Source organism: Branchiostoma floridae, chromosome 8 (assembly GCF_000003815.2).
Source record: "Branchiostoma floridae strain S238N-H82 chromosome 8, Bfl_VNyyK, whole genome shotgun sequence".
NCBI classification, from domain to species: domain Eukaryota; kingdom Metazoa; phylum Chordata; class Leptocardii; order Amphioxiformes; family Branchiostomatidae; genus Branchiostoma; species Branchiostoma floridae.
Window position 1 is genome coordinate 13,134,733 of NC_049986.1, and position 17,049 is coordinate 13,151,781.

General features: G+C 41.8%; 1 protein-coding gene across 2 annotated transcripts; it reads left to right on the top strand.

The window, feature by feature from the left end:
- Window positions 1-858: 858 nt before the first annotated feature.
- On the top strand, window positions 859-16,214 carry LOC118420787 (transcriptional protein SWT1-like). 2 transcript variants are annotated; one of them, XM_035827779.1, is made up of 17 exons: window positions 859-1,001; window positions 2,429-2,636; window positions 5,183-5,296; window positions 5,765-7,213; window positions 7,619-7,771; window positions 8,651-8,879; window positions 9,516-9,724; window positions 10,205-10,299; window positions 10,795-10,877; window positions 11,585-11,735; window positions 12,464-12,611; window positions 13,008-13,081; window positions 13,510-13,662; window positions 14,132-14,216; window positions 14,678-14,725; window positions 14,956-15,017; window positions 15,408-16,214. In XM_035827779.1, exons 2-17 carry the CDS (start codon window positions 2,466-2,468, stop codon window positions 15,514-15,516), a joined length of 3,333 nt encoding a protein of 1,110 aa, XP_035683672.1. In that variant the 5' UTR covers window positions 859-1,001; window positions 2,429-2,465; the 3' UTR covers window positions 15,517-16,214. The 2 variants fall into 2 exon arrangements, with proteins under 2 accessions (XP_035683672.1, XP_035683671.1); XM_035827778.1 differs by having other exon boundaries at window positions 860-1,001; window positions 5,180-5,296.
- Window positions 16,215-17,049: the final 835 nt, after the last annotated feature.

Genomic DNA, 17,049 nt, shown 5'->3' on the forward strand with positions numbered 1-17,049 from the left:
GGGGGGGGGGGGGGGGGTTTTCGGGGGGTTTGGGAAGAACCCCCCCCCCCATGTTCAAAGGTCCGCTTTTTCACACTCAAAGGTCCACTTTTTCATGTCCAAGATTTTTTTTCAAAGGCAGGACTGATTTGCTTTATTCACCGATAGACATTTCATCCAATCTTAGTGAGTCTCATCAGCAAAATTTGCCCCCAGAAAGTGCAGGAAATGGTTTTTCAGAGGGTCCAGATTTCAAAATTTCCCGGGACCCCCATTGCAACCCCTCCCGCCTTTGGTTTCGGACATGGTGAAAATATGTGGGGGGAGTGGGCCTCAAAGAATTATGCCAAAACCCTTGTGTTTTTTAAGAGAAATTCCATTAAACTTAGCCAGGGATTTTTGCCCGTCAAAATGCAGGAAATGGCGTTTCAGAGGGTTAAGATTTCAATTTTTCCGGGGGGAGCATGCCCCCGGACCCCTTAGGCAGCTCACGCTTTTGGCGTGATTCTCGCGGGGCGCTCGATGGTCCCACAAGTAAGAACCCCCCCCCCCCCCCCCCCCAACCAAAATCCTAGCTACGGGCATGGCCTGCTTGGCATATTAACGTTACATGTTGAAATAGTCGATAATATGGAAAGAAAAATTGTGCATTAAAATTCTAAACCAAGTCTGTCAATACTGACAAAAGAGTTTTGTGAACGGGCAATTTTGCTACTCAAGTTTCCCCCACTAGTTTTGTGACGTCACAGACCAAGATAAAGTAAAAGCATCAAAGCGTAAATAATATACAGTTTTGTCACTCTTAGTTAGCCAAACAATTTTCATCTTAAAAATCATTTCAATGGAATGACAATAAGTGGTTAATTCTTATTTTTGTGTTTGAATGCTTATTTTGTTAATTTATGTTATGTTACGAACTTTTGATTTGTTTCTTCTTCTACTTACTGTTGCGGTATGTCAAAGGTCATCAGCTCCACACGCGGGAATGCAGATTTGGAGGACGGGACGCGCTGAGTCTGACGGTGAGTTTTAACATTTAATTTCTTTGCCATTTTACACACTTTAAGCGATGTAGAGACTTTATAACTTACTGCAAGTGGTAGTCAGTAGTTTAGGGAGCTCTCAATGTGTTTGGAATACATTTCAAACACACGAACAGCTTGTTTGTGAGGTGTCATTCCGTTAACGTTGCCTCCCCTTGGGATTTCAGTACAGTGGGAAAATTCCTGATTTACATACGGTGCCGTCACTGCCGTGTCCTCACTTTCCCCTTGTTTTGAAGGTGTGAAAAGGGTATTATGTAAACATGACATGACAAACAATTTACATGACAAATGGACTCTGTGAGTTTTCTTTGAAGCCGCGCCGTGCATTGTTTTTCACCCCTTTCACTCTGGCCTATCTAACAGTTCAAAATTTGCATACTGTTTTTAAGCCCACCAAGTTTTCTGGCACCTTTTGACAGCAGCGTTTTAATATGTAGCCTAGAGTCCAGCCTTGGTACTCTATCAAGAAGTTTATATCCGGATTAAGACTATCCCATTTTTCAGGTCTTCTTGTATATTAAACGCTATGCAAGGGTATAAAAAAATGGGCTGTTAAAAATACAGGGGTGGGGGGTGGATGACACCCCAATCTACATACCCCCTCAATCCTAGTCCCAATGCCTCAAAATTTATTCAACCCCTAAGTTCTGCGGTCCTGACTACATCAACCCCTAAGTCCTTCGGCCCCAAGGCCCTGTTCATGATGCCAAAAATTGAACGGTTCTATCTCATCTGTTTGGCCCGAAAATCCGCCAGCAAATGGTTTGCATTTTGTGTTCACGATGTAACTTGCAAGTTGCAAACTGTTTCAGTGTCTTGAAAAGGCATTGTAACGTGACCTCTGACCAACTGAGATTCTGTGATTGTTGTGATTCTGCACAATCTTGTACTTCTGCGTTTAGAATTAATTTTTGATCATTGGTCTTCGATCAGAACTGAACCAATGTCTTGTAGAACTAGAAGCCGCGTTCCTTCATGGAGTTGGAGATGCCTCTGAAAACATTCTGCCCTCGGTTTATGCTATAGACGTTTCCTCACTCAGGATCTCCTGACACATCCCCTCTCTGATATGAGGACTGTCGGTTCCCCAGTTGACCAGAAGGAGGGCCAATAATAAGAACAAATTTTTGCGATTAAAAATGCGACAAAAATACCAGACTGACTGGTTTAAAACTTTGCTTTTCCCCATGACGCCAACAACTATGAACGCTGGTGCCTGGATGTAATCTAAATCCATGCCGCTTTTGTGTTCATTATGACAATTTGCAATTTTGGATAACTAGGAAGTATTAAACTTAAAGTAGTAAGTTATTGGGGCAGTTTACTAGAATAGAAATGATTGTAGATAGAATACAGACATTTATTTGTGAATTAAGTTATTTATATGTTATATTACTACACAGGGTACTACTTCTGGTACTAGGATCCCTACATGATATCATGAGTACAGTGTCCTCAACCAAGACACCCCTACCCCCGGGGTGGGTGAAGTGCCATTCCAAGAGCTATCCAGGCTACTTTTACTACTTCAACTTGAGCACGAGAGCTCGGACATGGCAGAGGCCAGTCCTGGAAGATGAGACAAAAAGTCCAGAAGAACCGGAAAGCAAGGTGAGTTGATTACATGAATGTACAGTATGTAGTTTGTTGTTGTGCCACCTGTGGCTCTTTGTTCACAACAACCGTCTTCTTCTTGTATGAACAAACTTTACATTCACTATGTCCTTCATTGTAGCATTCTCCCTGCTACCAATTGTAAATTCAAAATTCGGCACCCTTTACTTCATAACAAAGTGTTCCTAATCCTCTTCCTCAGAACACTTTATTAGATGGACAAAATATAGTTCACAGAGTGGATAGACAAATTAGCCTTCAAAATGGACACATATTCAACAGTCTTTCAGATGTTGAGAATTGGATATTCACACAGAAAAATATAATTTCAGTCAGTTCATCTCACTACAGTACTGACCATCAGTACTGTTGGGTGTTACTATAAATCTTTGTTATTGTGAGGATTGTCATCTGTTCTGGAATCTGGATTAATCATTTAATGTGCACCTAATCTGTAGCCATAATGTTTACAATCTCCAGGACATCAACACATGTGTCAGTATTTTTCATACACATGCAAGGAAATTATCCTTGCCATTATTAAAGTCTGTGACTTCTTTTCATCCATCTGGGTCTGATTCAGAAGGTCATGGCTGGAGTGGTGGTCCCATTTCCTCAAATTCCTGTACTATTTTGTCAAGTCTCTTCTCAAATCCAGGGTACAGTACTACAACGGTACACATGTACAGGTATGTCACTGACTAAGCTCTTCTAAACACAGGTTGAAGGCAGAGTCTCATCTTCTTTTGAATTTGATCAGTACCTGTAAGAGCATTGTGAATGATTGTCTAGAAGAAAACTGGTACCAATCAAAAGACAGTAACACCCCCCTCCCCCAACCTCTTCTGGGAGACTACTGGAGCCACCCTGAAAATTGTCCAGGTTTCACATGAAATCCCACCAAGAAAGGGTTTTCAAATGATTTAATTAAAGCCTTCTTTTTTCTTGAGGTCTGTCACATTGGGGTCTGAATGCACTGACTGACTCCTGCATGCCTCCCCATACACAGGCTAAACTGCATCCCCCTCAACCACATGGCATCATTGGTCCAAAGATATCTGTTTCAACAAGGCATGTTTGATTGGGTATTATAATGACCTCCTGACTTGTGGAAGTCAAAACATACTTGCCTGCAAAAATTCCAGCCTGGCTAAACTGTCAGTTGTTAGAATTGGGGTCAGTGAAAGTTCAAGGTTTTCATCATTCTTAATATTGAAGCACAAACTTTTGTCCTCATGAAAGTTGAGTTAATGTTCTCTGACACCCCCAAATTCAATTTCTGGAAATTATGAATGTCACTTTTCCAAGGTCTAATTTGTTTTGCTGGAGTCTGCTTCTTTCAGTGGAAATCTGCATGGGTAATGCATTATGGATTTCGCAAGCTCATTTCAAGCTGGTAAATAGAAACAGAGTACTGTAAATGCAGAAATGTTTGCGGTGGATTAATGTTCGCTGTTGACGCGGTGACCACTTTACCGCGAACTTAAAACCACCGCGAACATTTTTCTATTATGGTATTAGACTGCAGTCTATGGTGTTACTGCGAATTTAAATCCACCACGAAAAGTCCCTTTTCCCGCTACCGCAAAATTAAATGCCCGCAAACTTAGATGCATTTACAGTATACCACATCCTGTTGCTTAGACTGGTTGGAATCATTCAGGTCTGGAACCAGGCAGCTGGAAGTCAGCACCACAATTGACGTGGTGAAATGTAGGGTTCAAATTGTGAAGGACATTTTTATCTCATATACCAGACATGGCAAGTTGTACATGTGTGCTTACAAGCAGCATTGAAGTTAGGCATTTCATGCTGTATTTTCTGAAAATGTCTACTGGTTGGAACATCAGCTGTGACAATTTTCAAGGTTTCATAGATTTAAAGAATGTGTTGTGTCCTCATCAGTGGATTTTATTGAGCATAGATATGTATATTCTTCCAAGTCAATGTAAAACAGTACTTGACATCCTTTTTATTGGTTACATGCAAAATTGTCAACAACATTTTGCATGCAACTTGAAAACTTAACATGCAAAATAGCGTATAGTCTGTAGTATTTTCTTGTACGTGCTAAGTTGCACAATATTTTAGGTGCAAATCGTAAAGGCAACTAGCAAATTTCATGAAAGTTTAATGAATGAATGAATGAAGACCTTTTTGCACATTTTTGCCACACTGGGCTTAGTACAGGTCACAACAACACATGTTGAAGACCGATACAAGATACGTGTTGGAATTGCATGTTTGATATTTGCATTTCGAGCCCTGTACAAGTAGTGGTTCTAAGGTTGATAGTAGATTGATGTTGTTTATGTTGTGTAGTTCAGTAATGACGTTCTGTGTACTCAGGCTTAACAAGCATGCCTGTGACATTTAAGTTAAAGCTGCCCATACATCAGTAACAGATGCGTAGGGGTGGCGCCCATCTCCATTTCTGTAGCCCTTGGGCCACACATGTGCAAGTCACTACAGCAGGGGGCTGGCCCGCTGGTAGTGATGTGACATTACTAATATGAAATTCCATGTTTGTTTTATTCCAGCAGGAGAAACGAAAGAACCATGACTCTGGGGTGCACTCTGACAGGGAGGACCAGTTTCCTACCAACGATGCTGCCAGCGCTGTGTCCATGACTTCACTGACTAGTGCTTCAGAAAAGGTTTTTACTTTGGCCAAGAAAGTTATCTTGTCGGTGTGTTTGTGTCTGTGTGTGTGTGTGTCTGTGTATGAACAGTATAACTTGAGAAGCCTCAACTCATGCTGTTCACACACAGGCACACACACAGAGGGTGGATTCTGATGATACTTGGTAGGTGGGTAGGGGTTGGGAAAATGATGGTCAAATACTTATGATACTTTACTTGATTCAATGTGTCTGTAAACAGCATAAGTTCACAAATTATTTATAGATAAATAAAGAAATGGTTGATAGGCTCCCAAGTTAATTTATGAAGCTCTAATGTCTTTGGTATAAATTATCTTGGTTTAGTGCTATTTAAACACACACAAATATAGTTGCTGGTTGGGTAAAATGGTTGTTTGGCCAATCATGCTATAGACAAAGTCTCTTGGGCCAGTTTCTCCTGGTACTTAATAATCATACATTTTCATGTAACCTTCCTTACAGGTGTCACATTACTTCAGCTCCATGTTAGACAGCAAACCAGGCCCAGGCAGCACAGCAACCCCTTCACAGGCGCCCTCAGTAAGGGGCCAGAAGCGCAAGATCGAGGAGGAGTTCAGCGACGACGAGAGCATGCTCTCCCTCGGTGACTTCTCTGTGTCCTCACTGTTGTCTCTCAAGAGCAAGAAGGATTGCCCTGCAGTTGAGAAATGGAAACCCCTGCCCAGTGAGACTCCAGCTGCAGCTACGTCATCCACAGGACAGCAGGCACAGACAGAGAGTGAGCCAAAAACTTCGACAGGCATGAAGAAACTGACACTGAAGAAATTGCCACCTAAGCCATCCACAGTGAGCAGGCCCCCAAGGTCTCCCATCCAACAACAACAACAGCAGCGCACAGCTAACTCTCCAGGCAGTCCTTCACTGGTACGGAAAGATGGGCCTTCCAACACCAGCAGTGCACCGGTTGATAACGGTTTAGACCCCCTCCCCGACTATGATGAGGTTGAAGGCTACACTGCACCAGCCCCAAGCAAGGCAAACCACAAGCGGATGAAAGCCTCCCTGCCTCCATACGACCTCAGGAACAACATAACAGGAAAGCCTGTAGAATTGGTCAAGACAAAGTATAGACCCAGAGGTCCTTCCAACTATGTGAAGAACAAGCTGAAAGAAAGGGACCTGCGAGAAAAGCTGCTGAGTAAATCCATGCCGCCACCTATGGGGCCACCTGGTGCAGGTAATGGACACTTTGCCGTACCGAAGGCCCCAAGGCAAGATGGCGTCTTCAAAGCGCCATTTCCTGTGGGCCACAGACAGCACAAGCCCTACCACAGAAACCCATCCTGGAGGGACCACAACGGAAACCACAACAGGCAGCAGAACTATTATAATCTGGGAGAGGTCTCCTCCCTGGAAATCACCATGCCAAACCGCACAGACGAGAACTGGGGTGACAGCCTGACTGTATGTGAGAGCCCCAAGTTCAGAAGTGGTGATATCGACAAGGTGCTGTGTACAGTGGACCAACGGGATCACAGAAGAGTCGCTCTCCAAGGGGAGGCGAACGCTGCTCTCGGCGGGGATCCCAACCTACCTCTAGAGAACAACGGAGTGCCTCAGGAGAACTTGGATGACATTGTAGAAATGGACATTGACATGGACGTACTGACGGAGCAACGATTGATCAACGAGATCCAGGAAGTTCGCGGGCACCTCTCAACTGATGCGTCGGCCAGCCGTGGCACCCTCACCAGCATGCAGGTCGTCCAGATGGAGTATATGGAGACAGAGACCACGGGGGTGCCCGGGGTAGACGGGAACCTGCCTTTGTTTATTGTGCTGGACACAAATGTCCTGTTGAACCACCTGAAGTTCCTGGATGATCTGAAGGACCAACAGATCAGCGGTATGGGCAGACCAGTGCTGGTAGTGCCCTGGGTTGTCATGCAGGTGAGATATCTTAGAAATCCTATGTATATTTGGATGATTCGACTCGCTTGGTGATGGAGGCTTTTCATTGTTGCTAAAGCTGCACCATCTTTATAGTTACATGTATAATGTACTGATGCTGTGTAAGAATGAATTAATTCCCTTTATTGCTCAACAAGCTTACAAGGCACAATGTACATGACAACAGCCACCAGCCTAATGTATCCTATAGCATGTAGTACATGTTGAACTACGAAATATTATCAACAACAATATATGAGCTATATCATCATGTATGGATGATTTAGTCTCACTATTGGAAAAAAGTACAAAGAAATTGACATGTAGGCAGACGTATTTGTTGGATATGATAACAGTACATAAAATTATATGATGTCAGAAATATCCCTGTGTTTTGGTTGGTAGGAACTTGATGCCCTGAAGTCCCAGGACATGCTGAATAAGCCAGGCCGGACCCTGAAGCTGGAGACTCAACACCAGGCAGCTCAGGCCGTCAGGTACCTGTACAAGTGCCTACAGAACCGCCACCCCAGGGTCAGGGGACAGACTGCACAGGAGGTGGGGCAACGGTCTTCCATGAATTGTCAAATACAGAATGTTACATTTAGCAATCTAGCCAATTAGAAGTGGTTTTCTAAGCTCAAAGCAGCATGTACTGATAAATGTACTTATTTTCTTTGGGAATATAAAGTACAGAACTGCCACCCCAGGGTCAGGGGACAGACTGCACAGGAGGTGGGGCAATGGCTGAGTACCAGTCTTTCATGAGTTGTCATATACTGACCTATATTACAGAATGTTCGCAATCTAGCAAAAGAAGTTGTTTTCAGAGCTCAGAGCAGCATGTGCTGAGAAATGTACGCATTTTCATTTGGAAATGTACGGTTCTACTTTTAACAGTGAGTTTTTTTGCACAGAACAGTACTTACTAGATTGGAACCGAAATTTACTGGTACCCTCAACATATTTGTAACAATTTTGGCTGTATTTTTTTGTTGTTTTTGTTTTCCAGCGTTCTGTAAAGCTGTAGGCATCAATCCCAATGTACTGGTACCCTCAGCATATCTATAAAAGCTGTTTGGGCTGTATTTTTTGTTCTCCAGGGCTCTGTAAGGCTGGTAGGCTTTAATTCTGAAATACTGGTATCCTCAGCATATTTACAACAGCTGTCTTGGCTGTATTTTTGTTGTTTTTGTTCTCCAGGGGTCTGTAAAGCTGGTAGCCTTCAATACCGATATACTGGTATCCTCAGTTCAGTTCAGTTCAGTTCAGGGCATCCTTCCGGTGACACAATAAAGTTCCTCCAGGCGGCTCTGTCCCGCATGACAGACAGGAGGTCTCCGCCTTGGAGGCCAACATCCTCCTCAGTTAGCCATGTATTCTGGTATCCTCAGCATATTTATAAAAGCTGTTTTGGCTGTATTTTTTGTTCTCCAGGGGTCTGTAAAGCTGGTAGGCTTTAATCCCGAGTGTAACGATGACCGGGTGCTGCAGTGCTGCCTCATGTACAGCCAGAAGTTCACCGGAGTCAACGTGATTCTGTTCACCAATGACAAGAACCTCTGCAATAAGGCTGTCATCAACGGCATGCAGGCCTTCACCAGGGAGACCCTGATGTCTGGGATTAAGGCCATGTACCCAGAGGATGTTGTCACATCACCTATAGGTATGTATGGGAGATGGGAACTCATCCTCCTACGCAAGAGACATCCAACAACCAAACTGCCTGTCTGGATGTGCCCTGCTCTTTCAACTGTCACTTTTAGGTCCTGACCACCTGCTTATAAATATTAATGAGCTTACACTTATATACGCGAGACCCCTTTTGAAAACTGAAAGGCCTTTCTCTGATTTGCTGACAGCTGGTTTGGGGGGGGACGTCCACAGGAACTAAGAGTGATGGTTGAAAGAGCAGGGTACATCCAGACAGGCGGTTTGGCTGTTGGATGTCCCTGCGTAGGAGGATGTGGGAACTTTGACACACATGAATAATTGAAACAACTACCAGTATAAATCAAAGCTGTCAGACTTTTGTAAAATAAACTTAACAAAAGGGGTGGCTTAGCTTAATTCAAGAACATTTCACCAGGTTTTTAGATGATTGTAGGATTCACACAGCAGTGCATGGAAGATTATATTTCTTTACCAAAATGTCTATTTTTTAATGATATTTTTTTAATCATTTGAACACTTTCAGTAGTAGTATAAAACATTTTATCCCCTTTTCGTCAATGGAACTTCATCTATTTGCAGAAAACTATATAGCATATATGTGCACCATAATTTATTGTTTATGCAACAGTTGCAGGTCCTAAGAACACCATACCTGTGCCAGCGAAACAGGAACACACGAACCAGACAAGGAGTCCCCGTGCACATGTGAGCACAACCCCACCCATGGCTAACCCCTTGAGAGCCACGAGTCCAACCATGGCTCCCCCCATGAGAGCCACATCCCCACCCACGGCTCCCCCCAGGGGGACAGATCCTACCAGCCGCAGAAAACAAATGGTGACTACAGATAGGAAATAATGCTACTTCACCTTTATCTGCGGGGTTACCTATATCCGTTGATATATCAAACTGCATTATTTTCATATATTGGAGTAACCAGTACATAAGTAGTTGTATGAAATTGCAGTATTTCAAAATATTGCAGTTTGAAACTACCATATGTCGACTTGACAAACAAAGGATATAGGTTACCTCGCTAATAAAGGTGAACAAGTGTTACATGTTTTCCCATTCATGCGAAGGTTATAGGTTATAACTAGGAAGAGTTTAGAACATGTCAATTTTCAAATAAAAATGTACACAGTTGTTGAGTGTGTAGTTTTCTGTTCATGTATCATGTTACTTTCCATTTTTTTTTTTTTTTTGTCTCATTTGACACATAGCTACATGTGTATTACTACATTGTGAGATAGGATATAATGTTAAAATGATAGGTATGTACTTTGTGTTGACCAAATGGTGTATGTGTCTCTCCAGGCTGATGATGTGCTGTGTGGTATGAAGACACTGCTGAAGGCAGTCCTGGCTGTTGTACTGGAGACAGAGATGAAAGCTGTGTTTGAGGACACCTGGTACATACTGCACTTATCAGTCAAACATTACTTCATTTGTGTTGATAGGAATCATTCTGAAATGAAGAAGAACAAAAATTTCCAACATAAAGATGGGAACAAGAAATCCATTCATTGTAAGTTTTTTAAGATTAGACATCCAGGTAATAAGATGCGCTGAAAAGCAGTTGTGGAAATGATTTTGGAATCATCCACCAGTTCCAGTTTACATCAACTGGATATGATTCCAAAATCATATCCAGTTGCTTGAGTTTCTGTTTTTTTTTTGTGTACAAGAAATCCACTGTTTTGGAAGAAGCTATTTACATCAGGACCTTTCAACAGTCTGTTTAACAGAGAAGAGGTGGTGGGGCTTGGATACCAGTTCAAGTTTGTTATCCTTTGCATATTACTTGCAGCATTGCACTTTGTGGGACCAAAATCATTCTCCTCTCCACTCTGGCCTGTCTGCAGCTTACAATGACATCCAAATTTACCAGATGTGTTTATTTACAGGAGCATGATTGTTTACCGCAAGCCTCCGTGGTCTCTACAGGATCTTCTGCTGTGCTTCGACAAGCACTGGATCGCTGTGTTCGGTAAGAGGACACCTTGATATAACCCTGACATTTTGAACCTATATAGGACAGACAAAACATCCTTTGCCAGTATGTTAGGCCATGTTAATTCGATTATATCGCTGACATCATCTGTGAACCTGAAACTGATGCGAATAAAAACAATTTGTCCAAAAAAAGTTGCCTTCATTATAAAATCGAGTTGGTCAAGAATGTCAAACAAATGATTGCACATTGAGTATGGTATACTGAACAATAGATTCTTCTTCCTTCTTGTTCTTTCACATCTTCTTCTTTGACTCTGGAATTTACTTTGGCATTCTAAGACATGATTAAATGTTTGTCTTTAATTGAGGCTTTAGGGTAGGACAAGTTTTCAAAGATTCACTTATCCTATCGAGCAAGCACATACAAAAAATTGACTTGCCCTAACCAAATTTTCACTTGCCCAAAATTCAAATGTTGCTTTAGTATGTGCTTTCACTTCGGGCAATGAAATTCTTGAAATGAAATTGTAATTCTAATGTTGACCATTGCTTGATGTCATGACTGTAAAAGTATATCAAAATCTTACTCAATGGAAAAATCTTACTTGTCCAATTGGGCAAGCAGGGAAGGTCATGCACTTGCCTGAAAAGCACTTTAATTTGCCCTGGACAATAGGGCTAGTGGACTTGTCCAACCCTGGACTTTTAACCAAAATCCTTGAACCCACTCTTGCTGTCCAGGCATGTTCCTGAGTCGGGATGTGAAGGAGCACCTGGACAGCCTGGTGAAGCACTTTACCCGCGGCCGCAGCTACGGAGTGGACCTGCAGGAGACCCTGCAGCTGCTGCAGGATGCCCTGCAGCTGGTCAGGCAGCTGCACAACCACAGCACGTTAGTGCCTTCATGTCTACCTACCAGTGTCGTATCCTAACTATGCTTTTGTCCAAAATGAAGTTGAGCTTGTGTGCACTGACACCTATTTTCCCTCCCTTCTTTCCCTCCCTTCTTTCCCTCCCTTCTTTCCCTCCCTTCTTTCCCTCCCTTCTTTCCCTCCCTTCTTTCCCTCCCTTCTTTCCCTCCCTTCTTTCCCTCCCTTCTTTCCCTCCCTTCTTTCCCTCCCTTCTTTCCCTCCCTTCTTTCCCTCCCTTCTTTCCCTCCCTTCTTTCCCTCCCTTCTTTCCCTCCCTTCTTTCCCTCCCTTCTTTCCCTCCCTTCTTTCCCTCCCTTCTTTCCCTCCCTTCTTTCCCTCCCTTCTTTCCCTCTCTTCTTTCCCTCCCTTCTGGGAAGGAAATTTGCTTGTCAGGATGGACAAAAATCACCATCCATCCCCAAAATCTGAACTTAACTACATAAAATTAATGAAAATGTGTTTCCATAAGCTTAAAATGACAGATTTTACAGGGAAAATTAGCAACATTGGCTCCAAAACAATCATGAATAAGAGTGACATATAAAATTTTAAAGCTGCACACAGCCATGATTTTTGAAGACTGAAGGAGAAGGATGTGTCAAGCAAAAAGATCCTCATTGCTCGTTGCTGTATAGGTTCTCACTTCTTGAGTGCTTATGAAATGAGAAATTGTGGCTGTAGCATGTTTAACGTAGTCTCTCTCCTAACAGATATGATGGGAGCCTGCCTAAGGTGATCTCTGAGCTGCAGACAGCACAACAGCAGTGTCAGGAGGTGCTGAGTGGGAACATGTCCTGTCTGACTGTCAAACAACCTGCTGCACCCACACCTGCTGCCCCACAAACCACTCAACAACAGGTAGGAAAGCCCATTTGTACCTTCACAATGGAGGTTTTTGGTCTGTTTGTTTGCTTGTCTTTGTGTGTGTTGAAGTTTGTTAGTTGCCAGAGTTGTTGAGTTGTAAGCAGAGACTGGCTGGATGTGAAGGTTGATCTTAGTTGTGGCAGGAAGTGAAAATGATGATACATGATAGCCAAAAGTCAGAAACCCAAGGATGGTATTTGTCAGAGGGTGGAGAATGTAATGTGTGAAATGGACATGGTTAATGTTGCATCGTGACGAAAAATTTACAGAGACTCAAAATATTACATGTAGGTTTGTGATCTTTGATTTCTTGTTTTGACAAGCATTTCAGTAAGATGTTTGTAGTTTTATGGTAAGATAAATACATTGCCTGTTTTGTTTTGTTTCTAGGAGCCGACCATTGATCCGGACTTTCCCATGTGGACGACCTTTGACCTCATCTGGAAGGCTGTCAGCTACTTCCTGTGAGTCCCTGTGGTAACCCATGGCAACAAAAAAGCTGTGGGACTACTTTTACCTGTGCCTTTTTATATCTATACTCTTCCTTTTGCCAACCGGCTTTGACTGTAGTGTGTCCTACATTGTACCTGAACTTTGATAACTTTATTACCTCCATGAAAAATGGAGATATTGTTTGGGGTGCGTGTGTCTGTGTGTGTGTGTTTGTGCTTCTGAATGTTTGTAGTCAAATAGCTTAAGTACCTCTGAATGGATCAAATGATATTTGGAGGGTGGATAGGGACCCTGCCATGAGTGAGAGTGAGAGTGGATAGGGACTGGGAAGACGGAAGACAAGGTTGATTTTGGGCCCCCTTGTATGTGACCTTGGTATTGCAGCAGAACGTTTTTTTTTAATCTTTTGACCTGGACGTGCTATGGTCTTGTTTTCCAGAGTGAAGATTTTTGACGGGCTGGACTACAAACACTCCATCCCCAGTGTGGAGAACAAGAACATGCCGGTGGACCTCCCCTCTAGATATGAGGCAGTGAGGTTCATATTGAAACTCCATCCACTGCTGGTCAGGGTGGTGCAAGACATGGAAAAGTAAGATACTGTCCATGTCTCTGTCAAGTACGCATCAATAGATCATGTCCTAGTACTCTGTACGTAATGAATTCTGAACAATCTTTTGATCTACTGTTATGTGTAGTGTCAAACAATAAATTGCATTGACAGTGACAGAAACCAATTTCATTTTATGAGCCTTTCATATGTTGATGGAGGTTAGGCAACCAGGTAATAAGACGAAAGATAACGGATGTTATCTGAAACGTCTGACCTTTTCAAAAATCATATCCAGTTGCTTGAGTAATGTATGTGTCTTTTATATTGTTAGATTAGTTTATTTTACATGTAGCTGTAAGTTTGTATATATATATCTTCTATGAATGAAGGCATTTGAATCATAGCAGTATGTGTGAAATACTTGAATACAGATGTCATGATGTAGGATTGTAGCAGAAATAAGAGACAGCTATTTTTACTTAAGTCAACCCAATGTTGTTTCTCCCAGCTTTCTGAAGTTGGAGAGAGCAGAGCAGCTCCAACCCCTGGCTACAAGTCTCTGCAACTCCATCCATGACTTCCTCAACCAACTGGTACCAGCAATTACCTTTTTAAAACATTTCTCTGCATGTGTTTGATGTTTGAATAGGTTTGATACAGATTGCATTGTGATGGGATCTTTCGAAGTGTTTTAGAAGACAGCATCCAACTGTAACTAGGTCTGCTGCAATACAGTAAATACAGACATTTGACATGACAGTAACATACACAGTGTTGCCCAGTGTAAGATGGCTTGTTATTCTGGTACATTGTGCAACAGGTTTATAACAGCAAATTGGGTTCTTTGGTCAATATTGGGTAATTCTTTGGTCAGTTTTGGATACAAATGTAAGTCCTTCCTAATTCAACTTTTCTGTGATGCAGTGTTGAATTTTCTTGTCCACGATCAGTTCTGTCATAGCTTTCCTAAAAATTGAACCAGAAAAAATTGTGCAATACATGTTCCTTTTTTAGATCACATGACATTTTCATGCATATCCATCTGTCCCTACAGGTGTTCGCCAACAGTGAGCCCAACAGCCTGCAGTATCCCATAGTACAGGTACCTAATCCTTATTACAATAACAAAGAACTTATGCCAATTCCATAGCTCCTCAACACATACTAGTACTATGCATCAACACTCGTATAATTGTCGTAGTGCTAATTGGCTTTGATGTCATAACATCATCATATATCATCATGTATAGCTTACGTTTAATGTATAAAGGTGGAAAATAGCACTTCTTTTGAGCAGGATTGTAGATGTAAGTTGTTCCTGTTTTTTTCCAGCCGTCTGTGTGTATGCTGACTCCTGATCTCCTGATCAGATATGGCAGGGACCCAAATGCACAGTAAGTGAAGCTCACATGTTTTGGCTTTATCCGGAGAATATGGGGGTTAGTGTTACTTTTTGACTGCCTTGTAGCTTTCCAATGATGTATCATGTCTCCGGTTTTACATGACAAGAAATACTGTTTGTAGCAGTGGAACTTAAATTAGCAGCAACCAAATCTCATCACCTCAACTGGAATTTTTGGATGAAACACCTGAGTCAGGAACAAACTTAAGTGAATTCTTGGCTATGGAAAGATTTTCTGAAGTCAAAGTTTTGGGGCTCAAACATGGGTTTTGATCAAGCAAGTTGTAACATGAACCTTTATTATAACCAACGTTTGCCTTTGTTGCGCTTCATTATGATACATGTACTCATGTTGTCTAACCATCCTGTATGTGTTCCATAGGGAGCGTATCCGCAGGGGACTGCAGCAGATGTGTACCTACCTGAACCAGCTGGTACAGTGTGCGAATTTCATCTATCCTGAGGCCAGCAAGAACAACTGGTTACAATAGGCAGCTCTAAGAACCAAACTCTTTAAGTACTTAAAGAAACACATGTTCTTGGCTTACAAAGGTACAACCCTTTGTTGAAATACTTTGATTTCACTAGTTGCCTTTAACATGTGTCCGTATGGTGATTATTACTTGGAAGGATGTGAACAGAGCAATCTGGGACCAGTGTGCTTTGTTACCACATCTGCACTTTGAATCTATCTTCGTACTTGACAGTGCAAGTATGAATCTGGTTGGCCTTTAAGTCAACAAAGAATACTAAGCAGAGATAGAGGAAGGAAAGGCAAAATTTATGTAAGATTTTTGTTCAACTTGTGTGAGAGCAAACTTGGATACATTCCAGGCAAATTTGGTGGCATGTAGAGTGGAAATGCTCATGTTGAAGGTTTAATCGTACAACTAGTCATGCCAAACCTTTTCCTGAAGTGCAATTGTATGGACACAAGTCATAATTGTTGTCTGGAACGTGAGGAAGCAAACTCATGTTCTTCGGGCATCCTGCAATGTGAAGCCACTGTTATGTAAGCCATATCTTTCAGAAGAAATGAAAGACAACGAAGGGGAAAATTTGGCAATGTAGATTGGTTGGTGTAGATGGCACCAATATTATACAGCTTTGCTGAAGATAACATTTTTTGAAGGCGAGAAAGACCTATGTTTCATTGATGAAAGAAGGAAAAAAACTTGGGTACTAGGTGCTTCAACAGTAGAATTGGTCATGATGCCGCTGAAGAACTGTTAAGCATATTCTGTTTTGCACTCGGTTGTGATCCTTCATTTTCTTCAAATTAGTTTTGTTACAGTGCAAGAGAAAGCTAGAAAGTAGAAATCAACAGCAGTGTTAGAGGTAGACTCAAAATTGGTGTTGATGATTTTTTAGATCATTCAGTTGTCTTAACTTTTGGCTGCACTCCTCACACCTGAATGGGTGTGAGTCTGAATGTGTGCCTTGAGATATAACCCAGCTGACTAGACTGTTTCTCACCGGTGTGTTTTCATATGCTTCTGTAAATTACCCGACTCACAGAACTGTGGGTTGCACTTCTCATATGATTGTTGATGGCTGTTTCTCCTATTTTCTTAGTGTTAAGTTAAGTACTTTTTTGTAGAAAATACTGTATTCTAAGATGACTTAAAATCAGCCTTATCTTGCCAATTTTTTCATGTAGCCAAACTTAATGTTACATCATGTTTCTGTTTTGAAGAAGAACCTTTTTTTGTTAGTTTTTCTTCCATTTTGAAGAATAACACAACAAATGCATGTATTTGCTATGGATATAGTAAACATGTAGTAATTGAAATGTGCCAAAATTTTCAATGTGGATATATTCCACTTGATGTAGCTAAGTTGCAATTATTTACAATGTGGAAAGTTATCTCTAGAAAAATGTCAGAACTAGTAGACAGTATTTTTGTCATAAATGGCAACATTTAATAGTTGTAGTAGTAGTAGTAGTACTATATAAGATTGTTGTCTTACCTTTATTTCCAGACATACCATTGGCTCCTTCCTGACTTTTCCCATTCCTTTCA

Excerpts from the sequence above, each read along its gene's own strand:
- LOC118420787 (XM_035827778.1), top strand. The coding sequence starts at position 2,466 with ATGAGTACAGTGTCCTCAACCAAGACACCCCTACCCCCGGGGTGGGTG. Across the intron at positions 13,663-14,131 it reads GTGGTGCAAGACATGGAAAA|CTTTCTGAAGTTGGAGAGAG; the intron begins GTAAGATACTGT and ends TGTTTCTCCCAG. Across the intron at positions 14,726-14,955 it reads TGCAGTATCCCATAGTACAG|CCGTCTGTGTGTATGCTGAC; the intron begins GTACCTAATCCT and ends GTTTTTTTCCAG.